At 45.9% G+C, this 26616-nt stretch overlaps 1 protein-coding gene across 2 annotated transcripts in view; it reads right to left on the reverse strand.

Annotated features, from left to right (window-relative positions):
• The window catches only part of LOC143975136 (putative ATP-dependent RNA helicase DDX60), a 595575-nt gene that overhangs the window by 458634 nt on the left and 110325 nt on the right, over window positions 1-26616 (reverse strand). For both annotated transcript variants that reach the window (XM_077477174.1, XM_077477173.1), the window contains exon 5: window positions 7630-7959. In XM_077477174.1, coding sequence (XP_077333300.1) covers window positions 7630-7959 — 330 coding nt within the window. The remainder of the gene's footprint in view (window positions 1-7629; window positions 7960-26616) is intronic.

The following is a 26616-nucleotide window of genomic DNA, read 5'->3' on the forward strand; positions in this document are numbered from 1 at the left end:
ATCCCGTACTCTCACTTGCTGGGTATGGAGACGAGTGAGGGGAAGATGCCCTCCACCTGTCTCCATATCACTGCAGGGTGGAAAAAATGTTAAATGACGCTTTTTTTTTATTATTGTATTTTAATGTAAATATGAGATCCGAGGTCTTTTTGACCCCAGATCTCATATTTAAGAGGTACTGTCATGCTTTCTTCTATTACAAGGGATGCTTACATTCCTTGTAATATGAATAAAAGTGACACAATTTATTTAAAAACAGTGTAAAAATATAAAAAAGGTAAAATAAATAAGAAAAAAAAAAAGGGTGTCTAAACCACACATGTGAGGTATCTCCGCGATCGGTAGAGCGAAAACAATAATTCCAGCCCCAGACCTCCTCTGTAACTTAAAACATGCAACCTGTCGCTTGTTGAGATTTTTAAGGGTAAAAGTTTGTCGCCATTCCACGAGCGGGCGCAATTTTGAAGCGTGTTGTCTTATTTTTTTAACCACTTAACAACCGCCCATTGCCGATTAACGGCTTAAGGGCGGTTGTTTAACTCTGAGAGGCCGTTAATTAACGGCCTCCCAGAATTCTGCTCTCACGCGCCCCCTGGAGCGCACACTCGAGTTCATCCGTGACCGCAGGGTCCAGTGGGTCCGGCGCATCACGGATCACGGTAAACAGCCGCTCGTCGCGGCCGTTTACCACGTGATCGCTCCGTCAAATGACGGAGTGATCACTTGTAAACAAACCGGCGTCATGTTATGACGCCGGTTCCTCCTCCCCCTCTCTGTACCGATCGGTACAGCGGAGGGGAAAGAGATCGGTGTTAGCAGCGCTGTGGGCTGCATCTGCAGTGCCCACATCGCTGCTCACCGAATTTAACCCCTCAATTCCCTGCCAATACTCTGCAATACCCTGCAATACTCTGCAGTACCCTGCCATTACTCTGCATTACCCCCCATTACTCTGCAATACCCTGCCATTACTCTGCAGTACCCTGCCATTACTCTGCAGTACCCTGCCATTACTCTGCAGTACCCCCCATTACTCTGCAGTACCCTGCCATTACTCTGCAGTACCCTGCCATTACTCTGCAGTACCCCCCAATACTCTGCAGTACCCTGCCATTACTCTGCAGTACCCCCCCAATACTCTGCAGTACCCTGCCATTACTCTGCAGTACCTCCCAATACTCTGCAATACCCCCCAATACTCTGCAATACCCCGCAATACCCCCCAATACCCTGCAATACCTGCCAATACTCTGCAATACCCCGCAATACCCCCCAATACCCCGCCAATACCCGCCAATACCTGCCAATACTCCGCCAATACTTTGCAATACCCTGCCATAAATTGCCATACCCAGCCATACTTGGAGATACCCTGCAATACACAGCCATACTCGGAGATACCCAGCCATACTCGGTGATACCCTGCAATACCCAGCCATAGATGCCCCCCCACCCCTCACCGCCCTCCGGTGCTTCTACCAACTCGCCAATACGATCAAAGCCAGAATCTTTTTTTATTTTTTTTATTTCAGGCTTCCCAGCCTAGAGGTGAGATGTGGGGTCATGATGACCCCCAGATTTCACTGTAAAGAGGACCTGTCATCCCATATTCCTATTACAAGGGATGTTTACATTCCTTGTAATAGGAATAAAAGTGATCAAAAATTTATTTTTGGGGAAGAAAATGTCAAACTAAAATAAATAAAGTAAAATGAACAATAAAATTTTTTTTTTTTTTAAAGTGCCCCTGTCCCCATGTGCTCGCATGCAGAAGCGAACGCATATGTAAGCCCCGCCCACATATGAAAACGGTGTTCAAACCACACATGTGAGGTATCGCCGTGAACGTTAGAGCGAGAGCAATAATTCTAGCCCTAGACCTCCTCTGTAACTCAAAACATGTAACCAGTAAAAAAAATTTAAAGCGGCGCCTATGGGGATTTTTAAGTAGCGACGTTTGGTGCCATTCCACGGGCATGTGCAATTTTGAAGAGTGACATGTTCGATATCTATTTGCTCAGCATAACTTCATCTTTCACTTTATGCAAAAATTGGGCTAACTTTACTGTTTTGTTTTTTTTAAGCACAAAACAGTTTTTTCCCCCAAAAAAACGCGTTCGAAAAATTGCTGCGCAAATACCGTGTGAGACAAAAATTTGCAACGACCACCGTTGTATTCTCCAGGGTCTTTTCTAAAAAAATATATATAATGTTTTGGGGTTCTGTGTAATTTTCTAGCAAATAAAATGATGATTTTTACATGTAGGAGAGAAATGTCAGAATTGTCCTGGGTGCTCCAGAACGCCTGATGGCGCTCCCTGCATTTTGGGCCTCTGTATGTGGCCACGCTGTGTAAAAGTCTCACACATGTGGTATCACCGTACTTGGGAGTAATAGCAGAATGTGTTTTGGGGTGTAATTTGTGGTATGCATATGCTATGTGTGAGAAATAACCTGATAATATGACAATTTTGTGAAAAAAAAAAGGAAAAAAAATCTTGATTTTGCAAAGAATTGTGGGAAAAAATGACAACTTCAAAAAACTCATCATGCCTCTTACTAAATACATCGGAATGTCTTCTTTCCAAAAAGGGGTCATTTGGGGGGTATTTGTACTTTTCTGGCATGTTAGGGTCTCAAGAATTGAAATAGGCCATCAGTACTTCAGGTGTGATCAATTTTCAGATATTGGCACCATAGCTTGTGGACTCTATAACTTTCACAAAGACCAAATAATATCCACCAATTTGTACTTATTTTTACCAAAGATATGTAGTAGTATAAATTTTGACCAAAATTTATGAAGAAAAAATTACTAATCTGCTAAATTTTATAACAGAAACGAAGAAAAATTCTTTTTTTCACAGAATTTTCGGTCTTTTTTCTTTTATAGCACAAAAAATAAAAAACTGAGAGGTGATTAAATACCACCAAAAGAAAGCTCTATTGGTGTGAAAAAAAGGACAAAAATTTCATATGGGTACAGTGTTGCATGACTGAGTAATTAATTGTGGTTAATTCAAAAAAAAAAATTTTTCAAAAAGGTGTGCCTGTAAGACCGCTGCGCAAATACAGTGTGACAAAAAGTATTGATACGACCGCCATTTTATTCTCTAGGGTGTTAGAAAAAAAATATAATGTTTGGGAGTTCTACTTAATAATTTTCTAGCAAAAAAAAACTGTTTATAACTTGTAAACAACACATCTAAAAAGTGGCTCGGTCTTTAAATGGTTAATAGAGTCTGGGATGACTTGCATAAAGAATTATGTAAACAAAACATAATTAGTTAACTAAACCTCTATAAATGGATCCAAGGGGCCAGTATATGCCTCAAACCTGGAATCAAAATAAAAACCGTCACTAAAATGAACAGATATAATAGAGTGTATTCCTCTAGATTGCCAACACCATAAGTATAAGGCCGCGTACACACGCGGGGACTGTTCGCCCAACTTTGTCCGTCAAATAGTTTCGGCAAACAGTCCGCTCAAAATTAGCATGGACGGACATGGCCACACACGACGAACGAACAGTTTGCTGAAACCGTGCGCGATGACGTGAACGGCACGTACGACGGGACTAGAAAACGACGTCCTATACAGTGGTGTGAAAAAGTGTTTGCCCCCTTCCTCATTTCCTGTTCCTTTGCATGTTTGTCACACTTAAGTGTTTCGGAACATCAAACCAATTTAAACAATAGTCAAGGACAACACAAGTAAACACAAAATGCAATTTGTAAATGAAGGTGTTTATTATTAAAGGTGAAAAAAAATCCAAACCATCATGGCCCTGTGTGAAAAAGTGATTGCCCCCTAAACCTAATAACTGGTTGGGCCACCCTTAGCAGCAACAACTGCAACCAAGCGTTTGCGATAACATGCAATGAGGCTTTTACAGCTTCCTGGAGGAATTTTGGCCCACTCATCTTTGCAGAATTGTCCTAATTCAGTTACATTAGAGGGTTTTCGAGCATGAACGGCCTTTTTAAGGTCATACCACAACATCTCAATAGGATTCAGGTCAGGACTTTGGCTAGGCCACTCCAAAGTCTTCATTTTGTTTTTCTTCAGCCATTCGGTGGTGGACTTGCTGGTGTGTTTAGGATCATTGTCCTGCTGCAGAACCCAAGTTCGTTTCAGCTTGAGTACACGAACAGATGGTCGGACATTCTCCTTCAGGATCTCTTGGTAGACAGCAGAATTCATAGTTCCTTTTATCACGGCAAGTCTTCCAGGTCCTGAAGCAGCAAAACAGCCCCAGACCATCACACTACCACCACCATATTTTACTGTTGGTATAATGTTCTTTTTATGAAATGCAGTGTTCCTTCTACGCCAGATATACTTGGACACACACCTTCCAAAGAGTTCCACTTTTGTCTCATCGGTCCACAGAATGTTGTCCCAAAAGTCTTGGGGATCATCAAGATGTGTTGTGGAGAAATTGAGACGAGCTTTGATGTTCTTTTTGCTCAGCAGTGGTTTTCTCCTTGGAACTCTGCCATGCAGGCCATTTTTGCCCAGTCTTTTCCTGATGGTGGAGGCATGAACGCTGACCTTAACTGAGGCAAGTGAGGCCTGCAGTTCCTTGGACGTTGTTGTGGGGTCTTTTGTGACCTCTTGGATGAGTCGTCGCTGCACTCTTGGGGTAATTTTGGGCGGCCGGCCACTCCTGGGAAGGTTCACCACTGTTCCATGTCTTCGCCATTTGTGGATAATGGCTCTCACTGTGGTTCGCTGGATTCCCAAAGCTTTGGAAATGGCTTTATAACCCTTTCCAGACTGATAGATCTCAATTACTTTCTTTCTCAATTGTTCCTGAATTTCTTTGGGTCTCGGCATGATGTGTAGCTTTGAAGGATCTTCTGGTGGACCTTACTGTGTCAAGCAGCTCTTATTTAAGTGATGCCTTGATTGTGAACAGGTGTGGCAATAATCAGGCCTGGGTGTGGCTAGAGAAATTGAACTCAGGTGTGGACAACCACAGTTATAGTATGTTTTAACAAGGGGGGCAATCACTTTTTCACACAGGGCCATGATGGTTTGGATTTTTTTTCACCTTTAATAATAAACACCTTCATTTACAAATTGCATTTTGTGTTTACTTGTGTTGTCCTTGACTATTGTTTAAATTGGTTTGATGTTCCGAAACACTTAAGTGAGACAAACATGCAAAGGAACAGGAAATGAGGAAGGGGGCAAACACTTTTTCACACCACTGTACACTGCAATGCAAACCTCGGCGTGTAAATCCTTTCTGAGCATGCGCGGAACTTAGTTTGACGAACAAGCCTACACACGAGGGGACTGTTCGCTGAAACAAAGTTTCAGCGGACAGTTTTTCGGAATTTCCGAAAAACCTTGTTCAGCGGACTGTTCGCTGAAACTGTCCGCTGAAAGCCCACACACGAGCGGACTGTTTGCCGAAACACTGTTCAGCGGACAAAGTTGGGCGAACAGTCCCCGCGTGTGTACGCGGCCTAAAGAGGACAAGATCCACAAGAAATCATCAACAAGAAACAGCTAGTTGTAACTAGAAAAATACAAAAGCTTTATTGAAATTCACAGTATCTATTCGGTCCACAAAATACAACTCCCTCATATAATCAAAATAAAAAATGACAACGTTGTCATAAAACACAGGTAACTACAACAGACAAATCTTCATCCACATACACTCAAGGCTGCAATACAACTAATGACCAATGATCCTACGATGAATAGGGGTGGTCACAGACCCAATCGAGCACTGGCTCATAGGGAGGGGGTCAATGTGATGGAACACATAACAACTTGGACAGTTTTGCAATGAATGGTATGCATGTGTGGAACAAGCTTAGCACAATCCCGGGATAAGTTCAAAGTTCAATTGTCATAGTCCTGGGATAGCGGTAAACCCATGGGGATAGAGCATTCGTGTTAATGAAAATTGCACCGGGTGTAATAATGCTGTTCGCGGCTAGGATAGTGGGGAGACGTCCTGGTCCCTGCACTTAACCACCTTTACAAGGCTACCAAAATAGAAAACAGTCCTGCAATAGCTATGGTTTGTGTGCAGTGGGATATGAAGGTGAAGCGGTACAACAGGTGAGATGATAGCATATCCCCAGCCGGGGAAGATAGTTCCAGCAAATCTCCCCGCTCCCAGATTCCCTTGAATATCACCCACCTACACCGAGCTGTCCAACTGTATTTCACAGGGGGAATGATCTTGCGCCCTGCGGCTTTCATGTATATCTACTCCCGCAGATAGCTCTCAGGGGAAGGCAAGATGTCTATGGAGAGCAGTCCATGACCGAACATCACGTCCGTGCTCACAGCTGTCCCTCGCACCGATCATCCCCAGCTGTGAACCCACTGCCGTCCAGGATCGACCTGGCATCTGGGATATTGCATGGCACTCATGGGTGTCCTGAGCCACAGCCCAAATGTGGGAGATTCCTGCACCTCACGGGAGACTTGGAAAGTCTGTAATTAGCATTCAATCCCACCCAGTCACACCTAAAGGAATATTCCAAACCTCCTAAGCCCCAACTCACAGATCACAACTTTATTCAAGAAGGAAACCCCTTCATACACAGCCTGTTCTGAAAGACAGCTATGCTGTTGCTGGGCAGGATTGAATAGATCACAATTAGAATTCAATCAGAGGGGAGGAGGAGGCATGATGGCACCCACCAGAGATGAATGCCAGGCGGAGGAGAGGAGGAGGCGGGGATGGCACCTGCCAGAGATGACAGCTGGCTGTAAGAGAGAAGGAGGCGGGGTTTGTACCCACCAGAGATGACAGCTGGCTGGAGGGAAGGAGGAGGCGGGGTTGGCACCTGCCAGAGATGACAGCCGGTGGGAGGGGAGGAGGAGGCGGGGTATCACTTGTTAGAGATGACAGCCAGCCTGGAAAGGAGGTGGGGTTGGCACCCGGCAGAAGTGACAACTGGCCGGAGGGAAAGCAGGAGGCAAGGGACAGAAGTGACAGCTGGCCAGAGGGGAGAAGAAGATGGGAAGGGGATTCTCACTGACAGCTGAAATGTCATTGTTAGGGATGCTGCGGCCCCACTTCTTAACAACCAATAATTGCTGCCATTCTTTTTCTTTACATTTCAGCTGTCAGCAGGATTCCCCCTCAGAACCAAGCCTGAAGGTATTGGTTTCTAGTATCGGAGCATTTGCACAAGTATCGATATTCATGCAAATGCTTAGTATTGGCACTGATACCGATACTACCCTGATTTTAGCTTTTAATAGGAGCTTCTGTCAAACTTCAGGTTGTTAGTACAAAATATGCTTTGTTAGTACAGTTTGTATGTTTTGTCAGTAAAAAAAAGAACAGTTTTGGAAGGTTGGCAACTGTCTGTGGAGGGATTTCCCTCAGTCAAGAGTGTTTTCCTTTTTACTTCCTGTTGTATCTATAGAATAAAAAGTGACCAGAGCTATGCCCATAGGTATATAAATGGTAAATAAACCAACCCTTTGCTGCTCTTTCCCCTCCAAAAAGTTTTGGATTTATATATTCTTTAAATAAGCCTAGCTGTGATAAATGGTAGCTGATTAAATGTGACTGATGGGTTGTTGATATTGTTTCTTCTTTTGAAACATAATAGTTTCTAATACATTAAAAATGACACTTACCTTTTGTATGAATTGCTTATTTATAATAGTCGATTTGATGTAGTATCCATAGACTCTGAGGTAATCCGATTCCTGGGCATCAGTGAGCACAATGTCAATCTGATTTCCAAGTGTGTGAAGTATTAACATATTTAAATACAGCCTTTGATGTTTGGTCAGTCCTTCGTCAGAAACCATGAAGAAGTATGGAGCCTGTTTTTTGAGAAATGTTTTCCATTCTTCACACAGAAAGCTTGAAAATGTGTGAACAGCAATATTTGTATTCTTCTGAAGGTGTAGTTTAAGTTGTGTGTGCAGGCATCTCAAAAGGGGGTATGAGTGTTCAAAATCCTGGGGATAAAATACAGCAGTATGAGCTTGAAAGCAGTGTAAATACAGCCACTATTAAAATGTGTACAGTATATTAGCCTATTCAGTCCCACTAGGAGTGGTCATGCATATGATGTCCTAACAAAGGGGTTTGTTTGTATTGGATACCATATTACAGAATAAATTGTATTTGACTCCCTTACTACTGCTGCGCACAGGTATATATGATGGATTGTCCTGAGCCCCTTAAATCGGAGCTCCACCCAAAAGGGGAAGTTCAGTTTTAAGCACTCTCTCCCCTTCCCTACCTTCAGTCTTCTGGGACATATCACAGGTCCGAAAAGACTGCCAGACCATTCAGCAGGCCCAGTGTGACTCGCACATATGCAGTGTGCACCCGGCTGTGAAGCCACAGTCTGTCACAGCTCGGTGCCCACAGTTAAAATGCTGGCACCGGGAAGCAGGCATGTACTGGCCATCGGGACTACCGGGAGTATCCTGGTGGGCCGATGGCTCAGTGGCCCTGTTTCAGTGACAGACAGCCTGTCACAATAATGGATGCGCAGCCCGTGCAGCCATTATTTTGAACACTGCTGTACTGCTGGTCCTACCATGGGACCGAGGTGGCAATTCAGGGGTGGACTAGGCCAGGATCATGGGAGGTTGCTGGGTGCTTTAATGTTTCACTGCCCACCAGTAGCACAGAGCACTTCCTTTGCCGCTGCGATAGGCTGAAAGGTCACGCTGGTGGGCGGGAAGTCCTCCGATGACCGATGCCGCTCCATCCTCTGGATCATCCCTGATGTCAGTGTGTGGGCAGCAGGTGACAGCTGGCTCGGTGCAGCTGCCCTAGAGGGGATTCGCACACTGCTCCTCAGCCACCTTGTGACACACACTGCTTCTCCAGCCCCTCTCTCCCTGCCCATGCGTTGCATCTATGAAGAGCAAGAGGGAGCAGGAAGAATAAACAAGCAGCCGACAGCCACATTAAAGCCCCCCCACCATTCAAGTGAGTGAGCTGAGCACTGACCAGACCCGGACCCCTCTCTCCTTCTCTGCCCCCTTCTGTCTCTGCCTCTCTCTCTGCCCCTTCCTCTCTCTACCTCTCTGCCCCTTCTCTCTCACTATCCCCTCCCCTCTCTGCCCCCTTATCTCTCTCTCTCTGCCCTCTTCTCTCTCTACCCCCTCTCCTCTCTGCCCCCTTATCTCTCTCTCTGCCTTCTTCTCTCTCTCTCTCTCTGCCCCATCCTCTCTCTCTCTCTCTCTCTCTCTCTCATTGCCCCTTCTCTCTCTCACTGCCCCTTCTCTCTCTCACTGCCCCTTCTCTCTCTCTCTGCCCCTTCTCTCCCTGCCCCCTTTTCTCTCTCTCTGCCACCTTCTCTCTCTCTCTCTCTCTCTCTGCCCCTTCTCTCTCTCTCTGCCCCTTCTCTCCCTGCCCCCTTTTCTCTCTCTCTGCCACCATCTCTCTCTCTCTCTCTCTGCCCCTTCTCTCTCTCTCTCTCTCTCTCTCTCTCTGCCCCCTTCTCTCTCTCTGCCCCTTCTCTCTCTCTCTGCCCATTCTCTCTCTCTCTGCCCCTTCTCTCTCTCTCTCTCTGCCCCCTTCTCTCTCTGCCCCCTTCTCTCTGTCTCTCTGCCCCCTTCTCCCTGTCTCTCTCTCTGCCCCCTTCTCTCTGTCTCTCTCTCTCTGCCCCTTCTCGCTGTCTCTTTCTCTGTCCCTTCTCTCTGTGTCTCTCTCTGCCCCCTTCTCTCTGTCTCTCTCTCTGCCCCCTTCTCTCTGTCTCTCTCTCTGCCCCCTTCTCTCTGTCTCTCTGCCCCCCTCTCTCTCTCTCTCTGCCCCTCTCTCTCTCTCTCTGCCTCCTCTCTCTGCCCCCTCTCTCTCTATCTCTGCCCCTCTCTCTCTGCCCTCCTCTCTCTCCGCCTCCCTCTCTCTCTCTCTCTCTCTATCTGCCCCCTCTCTCTCTGCCTCTCTCTCTCTCTCTCTGCCCCTCTCTCTCTGCCCCTCTCTTTCTCTCCCTCTGTCCCCTCTCTCTCTGTCTCTGTCTCTCTGCCCCCTCTCTCTTTGCCCCTCTCTCTCTGCCCCCTCTCTCTCTGCCCCCCTTTCTCTCTTTCTGCCCCCTCTCTCTCTGTCCCTCTCTCTCGCTCTGCCCCTCCCTCTCTGCCCCCTTCTCTCTCTGCTCCTCTCTCTCTGCCCCCTCTCTCTCTCTCTCTGCCCACTCTCTCCTCTCCCCCCCCCCTCTGCCCCCTCTTTCTCCCCCTCTCTTTCTCTCTCTCTCTCCCTGTCCCCCTCCTCTCTCTCCCTGCCTTTTCTCTGGCAGCAGGTGACAAGTGGCACACTGAATCTGGTAGCAAGAGACGGTGGCAAGTGACACACTGCATCTGATGGCAGGTGACGTGGCATGTGACACACTGCATCTGGTGGCAAGCGATGGTTGCAAAATGACACACTGCATCTGGTCCCAGGCAATGGTGACACACTGCATCTGGTGGCAAGTGACAAGCTCAGGGTTCCCACTGATTCTGCATTCTAGTGAGTTGAACTATTTAATTTATATATTACAATGTAGTAATAGAAATAATGTGATTTGGTCATCCTGACACCATATGAAGCATGATGTCAATATGTTTTCAGTACTAGCACCAGCCATTCACCCGACAAATCACCCCCACCGATGAATTCCCTGTCAACCCTGAGACTACATCCCCCCCTGGTTGGTCCTTGGCAAAATTGTCCCTGAATGGCAGTCTGGAAATGTGGTCACCCTACCAGGGGGCAAGCTGGCAATTTCCCCCCTGGCTGCTCTGCTGCCCCATATAAAAGCCACACCACTTCCCTCACATCTATCCCAAACTCAGTAAGTATCCATATTGTGCAATTGCATATAGTTTTAAATACTGTTTTGGTGCATGTTTGCAAAAATAAAGTGGGCCTGTCTGGGTGAAGTCCAGGGACAAATTTTTGTCCCAGTCCAGCCCTGCCGGGAAGAGGAGAGGGAGAGAAGTGATGGTTTGGGTGACCACATCGTTGGATCTTGCGACAAGTGAGTGTGTGTTTATTAAAAGTCCGCAGCTACAGTTTTTGTAGGTGCTGACTTTTAATAAGCACATAAAACAACTGGAGCTCCTCTTTAATGTCCTGGTGGAGTGGAGAGCAGCGGATACATTCTTTTATACTTGGTCTAGCCATGATATAGTAAAAAAAACAGGGTTTTTCTTCATATGATGACGGTTTGGGGGAAGATGCAAGAGGGTTGATTTACTAAAACTGGAGAGTCCAAAATTTGAAGCAGTTGTGCATGGTAGTCACCCAGCTTCTAACTTCAGCTTGTTCAATTAAGCTTTGACAAAAAAACTGAAAGCTGATTGGTTTCTATGCAGAGCTGCACTAGATTTTGCACTCTGCAGTTTTTTTGTTTTTTTACTTCTCACATGATTAATTTCAGTGAGAGTGGGACAATTGTCCTTGAGATTGATTGGATTGAAAAACAATTTTTAATATTGTACCATTTACATATATGGTAATAGATTGATTGATTTTAATATTGTAAAGTGTCTCCATTCCTAAGAGTTTTTGGCGCCTGAAATGTTTTTTCCTTTTGGAATGTATAAAATGTGTATATTGTTTATTAACTGACATGGTAGCACTATGGGTTTTGTTTTTCACACACATGCCTCTTTAAAAAAATCAACATTTATCAAGTATTCCTGAGCCACTTTATCTCAGCTTCCCATTTTAATACCCAATACTAGAAGATAGTAATTAACCCCATGAGGTACTTCACATGTATTCCTAGCTGAGAAACTGTCCTGAAGAATAAATATGTTTTCACATAAATGCAAATCCAATGTTCAAGCTCTAAGCAGCAGTGGGTCATTATAGAACTGGTAATCCAGCAACATGGATAAACTGAACAATAATATTCACATACATTATTAATAACATTTTATACAATTAATTGATAACATTGTAACTAGGACTGGAAGATTTGAATTTGAAATTTAGTTTAGTTGTGTTTTAAGCAGACCCTTGAAGTATCTAACATAGAGATGTTCAATATTTACTTCTTTTGTGTCTAAAGCATATAAACATGTAACATTTTTAATTACTGTGTGACACCAGAAAGATAATTGTCATACGGTTATTCAGAAATAGTTGTATCCATGTAAAATAGATAAAGGTCACGCTATTCAATCATGTATATACAAATGTAAAAATTTGATAATTAAACAGTCCACAAGTGATGTGAAAATAAATCCTGATGCCAATCTCTACCATTCACCGCCGTAATGATCTTAAAAATCAGTTCCTCCACCAACAGCTGAAAGGCTCGCTTACCAGCTCCTATTGATCATATTGATTGAACATCGGCTGTTCGATCATTTGACGAAGATTGAAAATTATGGGCCGTTTGCACCACATTCGAGTGCCGCGTCGCAGCCCATGAATCACTGCGTCATCGCAGTGCATTGCTGGCTGATGATTGGCACATGCACTATGACCCACATGCTTTGGCCAATCACAGCTCCATCAGTGACGAGAGCCATGATTGGCCAAAAGCAGGGTGCCTTTGGCCAATTATAGCTCAGGGGATTAAGTACATGCCCCACACTATATATATATTGTATACAGTTTAGCTAGATCTCACTGCAGACCGTTCCTGGTGTAGTGTTTCTAATATACTACAGGCAGACAGTTGATTCAGTTAGCTGCAGTATATTCAGTATACTGTATCCAGTTTAGCTAGATCAGTTCCTGTTTTTCTGTTCCTAATATACTACAGGCAGGCAGTTGATTCAGTTAGCTGCAGTATATTCAGTACTGTATCCTGTGCAGCTAGATCTCACTGAAGACCGTTCCTATTGTTCTGTTCCTAATATACTCCAGGCAGACAGTTGATTCAGTTAGCTGCAGTATATTCAGTACTGTATCCTGTGCAGCTAGATCTCACTACAGACCGTTCCTGTTGTTCTGTTCCTAATATACTACAGGCAGGCAGTTCATTCAATTAGCTGCAGTATATTCAGTACTGTATCCCGTGCAGCTAAATCTCACTGCAGACCATTCCTATTGTTCTCTTCCTAATATACTACAGGCAGGCAGTTGATTCAGTTAGCTGCAGTATATTCAGTATACTGTTTCCAGTTTAGCTAGATCTCACTACAGACCGTTCCTTTTGTTCTATTCCTAATATACTACAGGCAGGCAGTTGATTCAGTTAGCTGCAGTATATTCAGTATACTGTATCCAGTTTAGCAAGATCTCACTGCGGACCGTTCCTGTTGTTCTTTTCCTAATATACTACAGGCAGGCAGTTGATTCAGTTAGCTGCAGTATATTCAGTACTGTATCCTGTGCAGCTAGATCTCACTACATACTGTTCCTGTTGTTCTCTTCCTAATATACTACAGACAGGCAGTTGATTCAGTTAGCTGCAGTATATTCAGTATACTGTATTCAGTTTAGCTAGATCTCACTGCTGACCGTTCCTGTTGTTCTGTTCTTAATATACGACAGGCAGGCAGTTGATTCAGTTAGCTGCAGTATATTCAGTATACTGTATCCAGTTTAGCTAGATCTCACTGCAGACCATTCCTGTTGTTCTGTTCCTAATATACTACAAGCAGGCAGTTGATTCAGTTAGCTGCAGTATATTCAGTATATATATATACACATCCCAGCTTTGTGCAGCTACATCTCACTGCAGGTCATATCTATTCAAATACATTACAAATACATCAAATACAGTATGTCTGGAAGGCCAACAATGAGAGGCAGACACTCGCAGGCCACTAAAAGAGGGCAAGCAGGCTCTGTGTTTACAGCCAACATTGCTGGTCATGGACACGGTGCATCCTCAGCACGTGGCCATGGGGCACTCTTGTCCTCTTTTTTGGCAGCTGGCCATGTTGAGCCACAACATGCAGAAGAGTTGGTAGAGTGGATGACCAAGCCATCCTCATCCTCCTCATCCTCTGTCATCCAGGCTAAGAGTACTTTGGCTGCCAATGCAGCTGCCAAAGCGGCCTATTCCATCGTCTCCAGGTCATCATTTATTCCTTCCCTAGCCCCACCATAATGCCCGGAGAAGTCTACCAAACTGTTCAACCACAGTGTTGGGCACATGCTGCAGGAGCATGAGCAGCGCTTTAGAAGGCTACGATTATGGTACCCAGCTTGAGGAAGGCAGTAACGTGAGCCCAGAGAGAGGAGGTGCCCAAGAAGGACAACAAACTGGCAGTCATGTTCCCCTAGCTGCAACATACTGCCAGGTTGCTCCAGTGACGAGGAGGAAAGGGGATGATGAGGTCACTGACTTTACGTGGGTGCCTGATAGGAGAGAGGAGGAGGAGGCACATCTCCAATGAGGAAGGATGTCCTCCATGGGCCAGCTTAAGGGCAGCCAACCGACTGCATCACACCGCAGAGCTCCTCATGTGCAGGGAGCTGCTGACTCTGCACCTTTTTCCAAAAGTTCTCTGGTGTGGGCCTTTTTTGAGACATGTACAGCAGATCGCACCATTGCTGTTTGCAACATATGTCTGAAGCGTATCAAACATGGCCAAAATAGCAGCCGCTTGGGCACCACATGCTTGACCAGACATATGTCGAACTCCCATGCAGTCCGTTGGCAAGTGTACTTAAAAGAACAACACCAAAGAACAAGGTGGACCTCCCCTTGCTCCTAAGCAGCTGGGATCTCCAACCCCACTATATCTTCAGTTCTCTTAGAAACCTGCACTGAGAGGAATGAAGGTATAGAATTAGGTGTGCCAAGTACTTGCAGTCAATCTGCTATCGCTACACCAACGTCCAATTGTAGTAGGCAAATTTCCCTACCCCAGTTGCTAAACCGGCAAAAGAAATTCGGTCCCAGCCATTCATATGCCCAGCGGCTGAATGCTAGTTTGGCTAAATTGCTAGCACTCCAACTGCTGCCTTTTCAGCTGGTAGACTCTGCACCTTTTGTGAATTTGTAGAATGTGCGGTACCTCAGTGGCAGGTTACCAAACGCCATTTTTTTTCATGGAAGGAGATTCCGGCTCTCTACTGGCATGTGGAAGGCAATGTTTTGGCCTCGCTAGACAGGGTGGTCAGTGGTAAGGTGCATATTACTGCTGACTCATGGTCCAGCAGGCATGGATAGGGACATTATCTATCTTTCAAGGCGCACTGGGTGACTCTGCTGGCAGCTGGGAAGGATGCAGGACAGATTGCAGTATTGTTGGAGCTTGTACTAGTGGTGATTCTGACACACCTCTCTCCTCCACCCCCTCCTCTTCTTGTTCCTCCATGGCCTCTTCCTCTATAAATCTGTCCTCAGAACCAGCGGTACTCCGTAGGCATTCAAGGGGTTACGCAAGCACTCAGGTAAAAAGATGTCATGCGGTGCTTGAGCTGGTGTGCTTAGGGGACAGGAGCCACCCTGGGCCAGAGATTCTGTCAGCTTTGCAGGGGCAGGCTCACAGGTGGTTGACGCCTCGCCAGCTTCAGCCAGGAATGGTAGTTTGCAACAATGGCATCAACCTCCTCTCCGCCCTCCAACAGGGACACTTAACCCATGTTCCCTGTTTGGCTCACGTCCTTAATTTGGTGGTGCAGCGGTTTTTGTGCAGGTACCCTAGCATACAGGATTTCTTGAGGCAGGCCAGGAAAGTCTGTGTGCATTTCCGCCAGCCATATAATGGCAGTGCTTGGCTGTCTGACCTCCAAAAGGAATACAACCTGCCCAAGAACCACCTAATCTGATACATGCCCACCAGATGGAACTCAATGTTGGCCATGCCGCAGCGGCTGCACACACAGTAGAGGGCCATCAAGGAAGAGGAGGACTTCCTTACCTCTCAAGGCCCCTTTATCCAGACAGTGTTCCTGCGGGCCCGCCGATAACACAGGAGGAGGATTGTGTCAGCATGGAGGTTGAGCCTAGCACTCAGCATCAGCAGCAGTCTTCAAGGGATCGTTTACAGTCCCCAGAAACCCATGGAATTGTACGTGCCTGGGAGGAGGTGGCTGCGGCCCATGTCGTCCTTAGTGACCCAGAGGACTCCGGACCGAATGCCTCAGCAAACCTACGCTGCATGGCCTTCCTGATCCTGCAAAGCCTGTGAAAGGCCCCTCATATTCATGGTATCAAGGAGAGGGATCATTACTGGCTGGCAACCCTCCTTGATCCACGTTACAAGGGTAAGGTTGCGGAACTTATCCAGCCATCGCAGAGGGAGCAGAGGATGAAACATCTTCGGGAGGCCTTGCAGAAAGGTTTGTGCAACACGTTTCCAGAGCCTGGGAGGTTACAAATTCCTGGTCCTAGACAACTTGTTGCTGAGGCTTCGGTCAGTCACAGAAGGAGCGGTGGAGAAGGTGGTCGTCTGACAGATGCGTTCAGACATTTTTTAGTCCACAACCTCAAGGTCTGATCAGTTCCAGCAACCATCGCCAGCGTCTGATTTACACGGTGCAGGAAAACCTAGGGGCAAGATCAGACTTGGAGACCTTCCAACCAAAAATCCTCTGGGTTACTGGGTCTTGAGGATGGATCACTGGCCAGAGCTTGCACAGTATGCAATTGAGCTACTGGCCTGTCCTGCATCCAGTGTTCTTACAGAACGCACATTCAGTGCTGCTGGAGGCTTTGTAACCGATCACAGAGTGCGCCTGCCCACCAACTCGGTTGATCGGATCACCTTCATAAAAATGAATCAGTCTTGGATCACCAGCTACCAAGCACCTGATGCTGATGTAACCCGAATATTTTTTTTATGAATGTGAGATCCCTTCAAGACTGCCTATGCTGATGCTGAGTGACTATCCTGTTATGCTGAGTGACTATCATATTCCTCCTCAATGTTCATGTTGATAGCTTGTAAGAACATTTTTGGTTCTGGGCACCACCACCAGTGGCTAAGGCCCAATTTTTCTGCCCCTGTTTAAGAGGGGCGTGTAATTACAATTTTTGCTGTAATATTTTGCAACAGGGTTTGTTCCTGTGCTCAACTAGAGTAACTGTGAGGGCTTACACTGTTGTGGCAACACCACCACAGCACTGCCACAGGCACAATTTTTCTGCCCCTGTTTAACAGGGGCATGTAATTACAATTTTTGATCTAATATTTCACAGCAGGGCCCATTCCTGTGCCCACCAAGAAAAACTGGGAGGGCTTACAGTGTTCTGGCAACACCACCACAAGGCCAAATGCCCAATTTTTCTGCCCCTGTTTAACAGGGGTGTGTAATTACAATTTTTGATCTAATATTTCACAGCAGGGTCCGTTCCTGCGCCCACCAAGCGTAACTGGGAGGGCTTACAGTGTTGTGGCAAAACCACCACACCACCGCCAAAGGCCCAATTTTTCTGCCCCTGTTTAACAGGGGCGTGAAATTATAATTCTTGATATAATATTTCACAGCAAGGCTCGTTCCAGGGCCCACCAAGAGTAACTGTGAGGGCTTACAGTGTTCTGGTACCACCAACACCTAAGGCCCAAATATTTCTGCAGTATGAGTATATAGGGCAGGCCCCTACTTTCAAACATCCGACATAAAAATGACTCCTACTTACAAACGGAGGGAGGCAACAGGAAGGGAGAGGAAATCTACTCCTAGGAAGGGAAATTCTCTCCTGTAAGAGTTAATATGGGAAAAAGTTGTCTCCCCCATTGATGCTTTATCACCAATCCTTGTTTCCCTAAAAACTCTAAATATTTAAAATCCAATTGTCATTGGGACAGAAAGTGAAGTGAAATCTTCTGAACAGGGACACAGACAGCAAAACAAATGTTACAGGGGTGGTAACCCTTCCCTGTGTTTTCCAAAAAGCTTAAAAAATAGATTGTTTGGCTGGAGCTACACTTACAAAATGTACCTGTTCCAAATTACAAACAGATTCAACTTAAGAACAAGCCTATAGTCACTGTCTTTCTTGGGGCCGTCTGTATACTGCTGTTCAGAGTATATAGGGCCTGGGGGCCCCCCGCCTTTTCTTTTTTTTATTTGGGTGCGGGGTTCCCCTTAATATCCATACAAGACCCAAAGGGCCTGGTAATGGGCTGGGGGGTTACCCATGCCGTTTTTCTCAATAATTTTCATCCATATTGCCGGGACCCGACATTACATTACAGCCGCAAGCAGTTTTAAATGACTTTTATTCCTTTAGAAATTTAATTTTGTGCAGGGACTGTTCTAAACACAGGAAACACACAACACTTTACAGCTCCCGAAAAAAAAGGACATTTTTAAAACTTTTTTTTGCATTGATACATGTCCCCTGGGGCAGGACCTGGGTCCCCAAACCCTTTTTAGGAAAATAACTTGCATATTAGTCTTTAAAATTCTCACTTTTGATTTCTCATGTTCGCGTCCCATAGACTTTAATGGTGTTCGAAAGTTTGCGCAAACTTTTGGTCCATTCGCATGTTCTGTATGCAAACCGAACTGGGGAGTGTTCAGCTCATCCCTAATCCCTCATTACAAGGGAACGCTTGCGCTTGTGGCTTTAGCCCAGCCAAGGCCTTTCTCAAGGTCCAGATGGTCTCCCAACAAGATCACCCCTTGGCACCGTATAAGATGTCAAGATTTCTCACTCAGGTTCCAGGTGATGCATCTCCTCGGTCCAGAGAAAAAACAAAGTATCTTAATGTTATGAATGTATCTGAATGTTATATCCCTTCATTTTGTTTACAGAAATGACAGTTGCTCTTTAAAAATTATGATTTAAATCGAGTTGATTTAAATCAAGCCTTTTTTTCTAGCGATTTAAATCATGATTTAAATCGAGATTTAGATCGACTTGATTTGAATCAAATCCACCCTGGTGTGGAGCCAGTGAGGATTGCAATGTCACAGGCAGTGAAGTCGGGTGGCTGCAGCCAGGAGGGCTGGCAGGGCCTGAAGAGGGATTGCTGGGAGTAGTAGTCCACCATAGGTCAGCTAGCAGTAAAGACTTCCTATTCTATTTCTGCTACATTAAAATGGGACCCGTGATCCCTGCCTGCAAATGGCAATTTCTCAGGCCTGACTGAGTCAGTATTGGGCCTAACCATGTGCTAGCTGTACCTGGAAGTGCAGTGTTGTGCAGGAGAGAGAGCGAGTGATAGTCTGCAAGCAAGTGTTGTGCAGGAGGAGTCTGGAGAAGTGTCATGTACAAACAGTGTACATAGATCTGTCCCAAATTGACTGTTCTAAAATTCTACTGGGCATCCCATATATTCCCATCCCTACCAAGTTCAAATCCAAAAACAAACATATGGACTGTTCATTGTCTCCAAGGTGATTGGGAAGTGAATGCCGGGCTGGGCAGGGTGACAGTCTAGTAACAAAAACATGTAAGAGCAATATGATTTTTTTTTATATTTTTACCAAAACTTAAAGTATACATAAAGACTTTAGTTTTGGATAGAGTGGAGAGGGATTAGAACACCTGTACATTTCTATTGCTGTCTGTGCTGTCTGTGAGATTCATATTCTCTATTTGTGAAAGTAAAAGAAAACCCCAGATTTTGGGTTGTCTCCAGAAAAGTAATACAGGAGAAATCTTCCAATGGGGATACTAGTTTCAGTGACATGGAGGCCCCCAAGGAATTCCCTTAATTTGCAGGATTTTCTCTCATCTCCTGTTTGGCTATAGGACAGGAAGTGAAGGGAAATTTCCACAATGGGAAACAGATGGCGAAAAAAACCTGACAGGGGTTATAACCCTCACTTGCTCTATCCAAAATGGAAAGAAAAGTTTTGCCTGTCGTTCTACTCGTTGTACTGCAGCAGAATGGTACAGGCAGGCAAATCACCGTTATCCTACGCCAGCCGCGACGATCGGATTCGACTAGGAACCGATAAATGCCCTGGCCTGGTGACCGCTCCTGACGAATGATATCCTTCCCCTGTCTGTGTAACTGTAAACACTGACGGGGAAGTGATGTCATCTCCCTCGTGATGGTCTTTTCGGTCCAGACCAAGAGGAGAGAGCATCAGAAAAGAGAGTTGCACCAACACTACACTGACACCAGGTCACGTAGGCACACATTCACCCCCCCCCCCCATCACCCCCCCGATCACCACCTGTCACTGTGTCACCCAGTACAGCAATGATATATTTTTTTATCGCTGTACTAGTGTCATTAGTGACACTAATCAGTGTTAGGGTAATTAGTATTAGGCTCAGATAGGACTAGAGACCCCCCATCACCCTCCCCAATAAAAGTTTAACCCCTTGATTACCCCCTGTCACCTGTGATCACAGTATAAGTGTCACGGGTGACGCAGTTTAGCTACTTATTTTTTTATAGTGTCAGGGCATGCGCCGTTTTTTATCCAATAAGGGTTTAACCCCTGGCGGGTGATCAAAGTTAGGTTTTAGGGTCAGATAGGGTCTGCATCCCCCCAGGCAGTGTCAGGTTAGTGCCAGTCCTGCTAACACCCACGCACGCAGCATACACCTCCCTTAGTGGTATAGTGTCTGAACAGATCAATATCTGATCTGGTCAGAACTATATTAGCGTCCCCAACAGTTTAGGGTTCCCAAAAATACAGTGTTAGTGGGATCAGCCCAGATACCTGCTAGCACCTGTGTTTGGCCCCTCTGTCCAGCCCAGCCCAGCCCACCCAAGTGCAGTATCGATCGATCAATGTCACTTACAAAACACTAAACACATAACTGCAGCATTCACAGAATCAGGCCTGATTCCTAGGAACGCTCACAGATTTTTGGTAGCGTTTTGATACAGGTGCTGACAACCTAGTCGCTTTTTTACCTGTGAGTCTCACTAGTGTACCAATAAATTTAGAGCCCAAAATGGCAAATCGAAGGTAGTGAAGAGGACTACACGTTTCTGAGCATGACAGATAGTAAAGAGGAAGTAACTCATCTGTCAGATTCAGGCTCAGAATACGATCCTGTAGACAACAGTGCCACCCTGACAGATAGCTCGGAGTTGACGGAGATGACGGAGTTTTGGTCCCTTCCAAGGCCAGGCGTACCCAGTGATGTAAGTAACTCAGTAAGTTCCCATTACTTGGGCGGCATTACCGCAATTACATTTACTGCCCGGGAGGCCTGCCGTGGCCGCGCTGCCTGCCCGTACATCCCCCCGCGGGGAGGGGGGCTGAGCTGAGGAGAGGCTGAGACTCAGAGAGACTGTCTGGACCGCCCCATCCTGCCCCACCTATCCAGAGAGAGAGAGAATGTAGGGAAGCGGGGCGGACACTGAAAAATGAAATCAGCTGACCAGCTGACACCAATCGAGTGAAGGGGAGGGTCTCTCTCTCTCCCCATGAGGAAAGGCATCCCTGGAGGCATTCAAGTAAGTGACTGTCTGACGATTCGAATTGCAGTGCAATCAATCCATCCCAAATCATCCACCACCTCTGCTTCTTACTGATCCCATCCCTACCCACCCACCATCACTTCTACAACAGAGGTGATGGGGGGATACGGTAGGGATGAGATCAGTGGTGATGGGGGATGAGATCAGTAAGAGGCAGAGGTGGTGGTGGGAGAGGATGGCACCACCACCGCTGCCACCCCCCAAGTACCACTGCTGCCTGCCACCCCCCCAAGTACACCACCGCTGCCACTCCCCCAAGTACCACTGCTGCCACCCCCCCCAAGTACTGTACACCACCACCACTGCCACCCCCCAAGTACACCACCACCACTGCCACCCCCCAAGTACCACCGTTGCCACCCCTCAAGTACCACCGCTGCCACCCCTCAAGTACCACCGCTGCCACCCCCTCAAGTACTACCGCTGCCCTCAAGTACCACCGCTGCCACCCCGTCACAGTTACTTTGCTGAGTAACTAATTACTTTTCCAATGTAGTAACCGAGTTACTAATGCAATTATTTTTTGGGAGAAGTAATTTGTAACTTAACTAATTACTTTTTAAAGTAAGATGACCAGACTCCAATTTTCTTCTGCTGTCGCTGAGTTGCAAGAACCGCAGGTCCCTCGTATGGAGCAGAGAGCCAGTACTAGCGCCGCTATTCCTTCTGGTGAACTGGCAAGCACCTGCGGCCTAGTACATCCTGGTTGTACATCCAGCACTGCAGTAGCACTTGGTGACGTGGCGAGTCCCATAAGTGTAGTTCAAGCTGGCGAGGTGCCAAGCACAAGTAGTGTCCCGCTGCCACCAAGAAGACAAAGACAGGCCCGTTGAGCCCCTAGTGCCCTTCCTGTTGCATTCGCCAGTCCTAATTGGGAACCCACCACTTCTGCAGCACCCGTACTTACCCAATTCACTGGCCAACCTGGAATTCAGGTGGAAACAGTGGATTTTACGTCACTTGACTTTTATTCTCTGTTTTTCACCGAAGATCTCTATAGATCTATTGTGGACCAAAGTAATTTGTATGCTGGTCAATACATCACCACTAATCCCCAGCTGGCCCTTGCCAGAGATTGGAGACCAATTACGGTTTCCGAATTTAAGACCTTTCTGGGCCTATCCCTCCTCATGGGCATAACAAAAAAGAGTGAGTTGCGGTCATATTGGTCCACTGACCCAATTCACCATATGCCCGTGTTCTCTGGTTCTATGACCAGGACACAATACGAGCAGATCTTGCGGTTCATGCACTTCAGTGACAATGAACTCTGTCGTCCTCGGGTTGACCCTGAATTTATTTGGCTCTACAAAATTTGGCCCCTCGTAAACCACTTCAACCAACGTTTTGCAGCCTTGTTTAATCCTCATCAAGTTGTCTGCGTTGATGAGTCCCTGATTATGTTTTCTGGCCACTTGTCATTCAAACAGTATCTTCCCAGCAAGTGTGCCAGATACGGGGTCAAGATGTATAAGCTCTGTGACAGGGCCAAAGGCTATACATGTAGTTTTATGGTTTACGAGGGAAGAGATAGTCACGTAGAGCCACCGAACTGGCCAGATTACATAAGGAGTGCTGGCAAGATTATGTGGGACTTAGTGTCACCCTTATTCGGAAAGGGGTACCATTTGTATGTGGACAATTATTACACAAGCATGACACTTTTTAGTCACTTGTTTGATCAGCAGATTGGAGCATGTGGCACCATGCAACCTAATTGCCAGGGCTTTCCCCAGCGACTTGTAGATTCCCGTCTTAGGCTGGGGGAGTGAGCCTGCTTGAGATGTAATAATTTGCTCGCTATGAAGTGGAGGGATAATAAGAATGTTTTCATTGTTACCTCCCTTCATGCAGACATAACTGTCCAAATTACTACGGCGACTGGTGTTGTGGAGAAACCCCTCTGTGTCCACGAATATAACCAAAATATGGGAGGGGTGGACCTCAACGACCAGTTGTTGGCGCCATACCTAATTGCCCGTAAGGCCAGATGCTGGTATAAAAAAGTGTCTGTATACTTATTTCAAATGGCTTTGCTGAACGCTCATGTGCTATACAGAGCTTCAGGACAAACTGGATCCTTCCTTAAATTCCAGGAAGAGATCATCAGAGCCCTTCTGTTTCCAGATGGTGCTCTGGCCCAAGTTCCTAGAGCAAATGCAGTAAGCCTCTCTGGTACCCCTACCCAAAGAAACCCCCAAAGAAGATGTCATGTCTGTAGAAAGCGCAGATTTAGGCATAACACCTGCTTATATTGTCCCTCCTGTCCTGACCAACCTGGTCTTTGCATTGGTGACTGTTTCAAACGCTACCACACACTAGTTGAGTAGTAGGGTAGAGCACCACACAGTAATAGGCACACGTACACAGGGTCTTGGGGTCTCGAAAGATGTGATGGCCATCACATTTTGAGAGGCTCTAATCTGCAACATTCAGTTTATAGTTTTTTTTACAGTTTTTATAAAAATGAAAAAAGTGGAAAAAAACACACACAAAAACACACAAAAAAAAGAATTGTAGTTGTATTTTTCTTCTCTCTCTATTGTTCTCTCTCTTATGTTCGCTTTCTACTTTCCACTCTACTGTTCGCTCACGATTGTTCTATATCCATCATTCTCTGTCAGTTTAAATTTTTATTGTATTTGTTTTGCAGGTATGGTATGTTATACTGTAATGTTTGTTTTATTGTTAACCATCATTTGCTTAGCAGAAACGCCATTCAGCTGCAGCACGGATTTATTTAGAGCATTTACAGCAACAGCTTTTGCTCCCACGATAGATAAAGCCATGACTCCAGCACTGCAGGAGGTGATTTCACCACCACAGTTAAAAAAAAGAGCATATATGCTGAAGCATGGGGGCAGCAGGGGTGGGGGAGCGATTTGCCCCTACCTTTTGGGGTGGATGCCCCCGATGCTTCGGCATATATATATTTTAGGCACACATTGCGTTAAAAATTATTTTATTTTTTACTTTTTTTTTGTATTTGCTTTGCAGGTATGGTAAGTCTTACTGTTATACTGTAATGTTACTTTGTTTTATTGTTAACCATCATTTGCTTAGAAGGTACGCCATTCAATTGCAGCGCGGATATATTTATCTTGACAGCAACAGCGTTTGCTCCCACGATACATAAAGCTGTGACTCCAACGCTGTAGGAGGTGATTTCACCACCACAGCGATTTGCTCCTACCTTTTGGGGCGGATGCCCCCATGCTTCTGCATATATAAATGGTGCATGTATGCCCATCATTAGAAGTGGGTGGATGAAGGGAGGTATTCTAATGGTGGGCATACCCACTGATCAATATCTTTTTTTCGTTTAGACCACAGGCTGCATGAAAAAAAGATTACAATATAAGCCCAACAAGGACCAGCAACGTACTGGTATGTTGCTGGAGCTGGACTTTGAGTGGTTATACCAGAATGATGCCTGCGAGTTTAGGTATCATCTTGGTATCATTCTTTTCAGCCAGCGGTCGGCTTTCATGTAAAAGCAATCCTAGCATCTCATTAGCCTCTATATGGCTTTTACAAGCAGTGGGAGGGAATGGCCCTTTCCCCCTGTCTAATATGTTTTTTTCCAGCTCTCCTGTCCCAACAGTGAACCTGAGAATGCAGCCGGTGGTTCCGCCAACTGACCATAGAGCTGATCAGAGACCAGAACAGCTCCAATCATCTCTATGGCCTAAGAAACCAGAAGCTACGAGCATTTCATGACTTAAATTTTGCCGGATGTAAACAGCACCATTGGGAAATTGGGAAAGCATTTTATCACACCGATCTTGGTGTGGTCAGAGGGCAGAGGAGAGATCTAGAGTCTAATAGATAATCATTTTCAAAAAAGAATAACTGTCACTACCTATTGCTATCATAGGGGATATTTACATTCCCTGAGATAACAATATAAATGATAAAAAAAAAAAAGGAGGACGTGGCCTGCTGCGGACGGAGATGAAGGCATAAGTCCTGAGCTCCGCTCCACCTCTTAGATCCTCCGCAACACACAGCAATCCCGAGACCCGCAAAAGAGCTCAATCACGGGAGGAAGTACAGGAGAACACTCGGGCATGACAAAGGACCGGTTCAAACTGCCCGCACCACGCCTGTCCCGTATCTGGTTGACCAGAGCTGTGTGGACAGCAACAGAGGAACAAACGCAGATAAGGTGAAAATATATAATTTATTAAGATAAGTGAATAAATACAACCACCTCCAATATACTATAACTAGGGATGAGCTTCGAGTTCGAGTCAAACTCATATTCAACTCGAACATTGCCTGTTCGCCTATTCGGCGAACAGAGAACAATTTGGGGTGTTTGCGGCAAATTCGAAAAGCCGTGGAACACCCTATACAAGTCTATGGGAGAAATCTAAAGTGCTTATTTTAAAGGCTAATATGCAAGTTATTGTCCTACTTTTTTTTGCATTGATACATGTCCCCTGGGGCAGGACCCAGGTCCCCAAACACTTTTTAGGACAATAACTTGCATATTAGCCTTTAAAATTAGCACTTTAGATTTTGAACATTTGAGTCCCATAGACTTTAATAGGGTTCTAAAGTTCACATTTAGGTCTGTTCGCAGGTTCTGGTGCGAACCGAACCGGGGGGGTGTTCAGCTCATCCTTAACTATAATGTGCAACCAAACAACCACCAACAGAAACCCACAAATAGTAACAGACAAATATATACAAGTAAAGGGGAATACCAGAATCATAAACAGGGCCAGGCCAAGGTCAACAACGGGGGTCAGCAGCTGGGGAAGGAAGACAAACAGGACAGGGAGAGGATGGATGGGTCACAGGAGGGATGGATCAGGTACGAGGCTCAGGGTCCAGGGCTCAGGAAACAGACAGGAACAGGAACAGGTTCAGGTTCAGAGCTTCACAGGTTCAGGGTCAGGGCACAAGGAAGATACCAAGGCAAGGCATCAGTGTGTCTGCCTGGTACTTATACACACCTACTGCAATTACTCAGGTGACGCCTGATTGCAGGAGATGATGTCGGCCCCACACTGCCAGGAACCACCCGCTGGTGGACGCCAGTACTGCGGCCCAAGGATCATATAATACTATTAACAGGGGAAGGCTCCCCAGGCAGTTCCAGACTGTCAGACAGTGTCATCAGCGGGTGGAACCTTTCCTGACAACCCTGCCTCACCGACAATTGCAACACCACGGCCATGCAGTCGGACAAAGATGCTGCCTGCTCCAGAGGCAGAAGCACACACGCTGTCGATCAGGCAGGCTTCACCGCAAGTAATTCCCAATCCAATGGGGTCAAAGCCACTTCTCTTCCCAGGGAGGACATGGACACTATACCTCCGCCAGAACCTCCCTCCAGCTCACAATCGGCAG

Source organism: Lithobates pipiens, unplaced genomic scaffold (genome assembly GCF_037356315.1).
Source record: "Lithobates pipiens isolate NorthernLeopardFrog02 unplaced genomic scaffold, aLitPip1_a1.2 Scaffold_13, whole genome shotgun sequence".
NCBI lineage: Eukaryota > Metazoa > Chordata > Amphibia > Anura > Ranidae > Lithobates > Lithobates pipiens.